General features: G+C 36.9%; 1 protein-coding gene across 1 annotated transcript in view; it reads right to left on the bottom strand.

Annotated features, from left to right (window-relative positions):
- Window positions 1-909: 909 nt before the first annotated feature.
- Window positions 910-2,518, bottom strand: part of smg1 (SMG1 nonsense mediated mRNA decay associated PI3K related kinase) — a 58,605-nt gene continuing 56,996 nt past the window's right edge. Inside the window, exon 63 of the mRNA XM_039826000.1 lies at window positions 910-987. Within this exon, the coding sequence (XP_039681934.1) occupies window positions 910-987 (78 nt within the window). The remainder of the gene's footprint in view (window positions 988-2,518) is intronic.

Genomic DNA, 2,518 nt, shown 5'->3' with positions numbered 1-2,518 from the left:
ACGTGTCCGTTTCTAAGCTCACGAGCCATCCAAAAACTACTTCACATGACAGGACGTTTCACTTTTACCCACAAAAGCACAAAACCTTCCTGAGAAAACAACTCTTTTATTCTGGGAAAATCTTCAAGACAAGTGTACAAGTCTTTACTGTTTATCAATCAAAGTACAGTTCGACTGTTCTCCACCTTCATTTCTTTTCATTACATGTTTCAGGTAGAGTCCATGTAGGCTCATGGATCCTGTTAAACCTTTCGTTCTCAGTATTCCTGCCCAACCGTGTAACCCACTGGCCAATCGGAATCACAATGCAGTCGAGGAAAAGATTAGAGAAAAAAAAACAAAAAAAACAAAACAAGTGTGGCCATGTTAAGCGGACCATCCATCGGAGCTCTCGCCCCCCCGGTGAAGTCCCATCCACAGCGCGTCAGCTGTGGGCTTCAAAAGGGAAAACGGCTCACTTCCTGCTTCATCCTGCTCTCAGGTGGAGTTTGTTTGGCTCAACAGGATGCAGCGATGTTTATGGGTAACTTGACAGTGAGCAATGCAGGTGAGGGGGGGGGAAGGTATTTCTAAGTCGAGGGTGAGGAGGCCATTGCCCTCCTCCCCCCCTTCCCCGTTCAGCGCTGCTTTGACTGGTCAAAACCCGGAAAGGAAGGCGGGGGCTGCAGCACTAAGCGTTGTGTTAGCCCGATCGCCGGTGGTTGGGGGGGGGAGTGTGGTTGCAGCGGTGCTACGAGGTCGCTGCCCCAGATTGGGTGCCCAGGAGTTTGGGAGGGCGGACTAAGCGTCCGCTTCCCATTTCCTCCCCCCAAGGGTGGCCTGGTGCTGCTGTTCCGACACCCCAGACCCGCTGGACTCTGGTGGATCTCCAAGCCTTCGCTGGACCAAAGACATGAAGCAGCACGGCGTTCACACCCAGGCAGTCCAGCCCTCATACAGCTGGGCCAGGTTGTCCATGTTGGTGGCCTCTTTGATGACAACGTCCACCTGCAAATCAAACAGCACAGCAGCTCAGAAACACGGCTCAGAAACACGGCTCAGAAACACGGCTCAGAACCTGCGCGCCGTTTCCAGCTCACTTACAGGTGTAACGTCAGGTCAAAAGGCCATTTAGTCATCACTTCAAATCACTGGGAGTCACAGCTTTACAACACCAAGAGCAAACACCAGGTGAACATTACCATCCAGGACTGCTAATTTAGAGTTTTTTTTTTGTTTTTTTTTTTTGGGTAGCAGACGCTCGTCAACTGATCATTGACCGACAAGCAGGCGACAGAGTCCTGGTTCAACCGCGTACTTCCTGAACTCAGTGTCCTGGAACGGCTTGGCGACCGACACAAGTCCACAGCTCTCTAAATCGCCTACTAATGTTACTTGTTGATTTTGTGGTCGCGGCTTTTTTTGTTTTTGCCTTTTGTCGATTGTGTTTAGACTCCGCTACATTCAGGAAGTGTCTTTTTTTAAGAGCAGATACAATAAAAAGGGGAGTGAGTATATATATATATATATATATACACACACACACACACACACACACACACATACATATATATATATATATATATATACACATATATATATATACATATATATATATATATATATATATATATATATATATACATATATACAATATACATATATACATATATACATATATATACATATATACATATATATATATATATATATATATATACAATACATATATACAATACACACACACATACACACATACATATATACAAAAAAAAAAAAACACATATATACACATAATACAATATATACATACATATATACAAAAATAACACTAAAAATAACAATTATAATCATTCATATTAGTTTAGAGCCATTATAACACTCATACACACACAAAAAAAAAAAAAAAAAAAAAAAAAAAAAAAAAAAAAAAAAAAAAAAAAAAAAAAAAAAAAAAAAAAAAAAAAAAAAAAAAAAAAAAAAAAAAAAAAAAAAAAAAAAAAAAAAAAAAAAAAAAAAAAAAAAAAAAAAAAAAAAAAAAAAAAAAAAAAAAAAAAAAAAAAAAAAAAACAAAAAAAAAAAAAAAAAAAAAAAAAAAAAAAAAAAAAAAAAAAAAAAAAAAAAAAAAAAAAAAAAAAAAAAAAAAAAAAAAAAAAAAAAAAAAAAAAAAAAAAAAAAAAAAAAAAAAAAAAAAAAAAAAAAAAAAAAAAAAAAAAAAAAAAAAAAAAAAAAAAAAAAAAAAAAAAAAAAGAAAAAAAAAAAAAAAAAAAAAAAAAAAAAAAATGTGATAGAGACGAGAATTGGCTGGATCATTGATTGGAACATTAGCTACTTGTTACTTCTTCCTGCCAACCCTGCTACCGAAATCTGGTGCCACTGGATATGTCTGCTCTTCTCTTGATGCTCTGAAACAGACGATACAGGCAACACAAACACCGCTGCATCGACGCTAGTTAACACTATACATTCAGCAGCTAACGCGTACTACCGCTAGCTAGAAGCTGGATTAAACACTGTTAAATGCTGACAGCTAACGCTA

Source organism: Perca fluviatilis, chromosome 15 (genome assembly GCF_010015445.1).
Source record: "Perca fluviatilis chromosome 15, GENO_Pfluv_1.0, whole genome shotgun sequence".
NCBI classification, from domain to species: Eukaryota; Metazoa; Chordata; class Actinopteri; order Perciformes; family Percidae; genus Perca; species Perca fluviatilis.
This window is presented reverse-complemented; position numbering and strand designations above follow the sequence as displayed.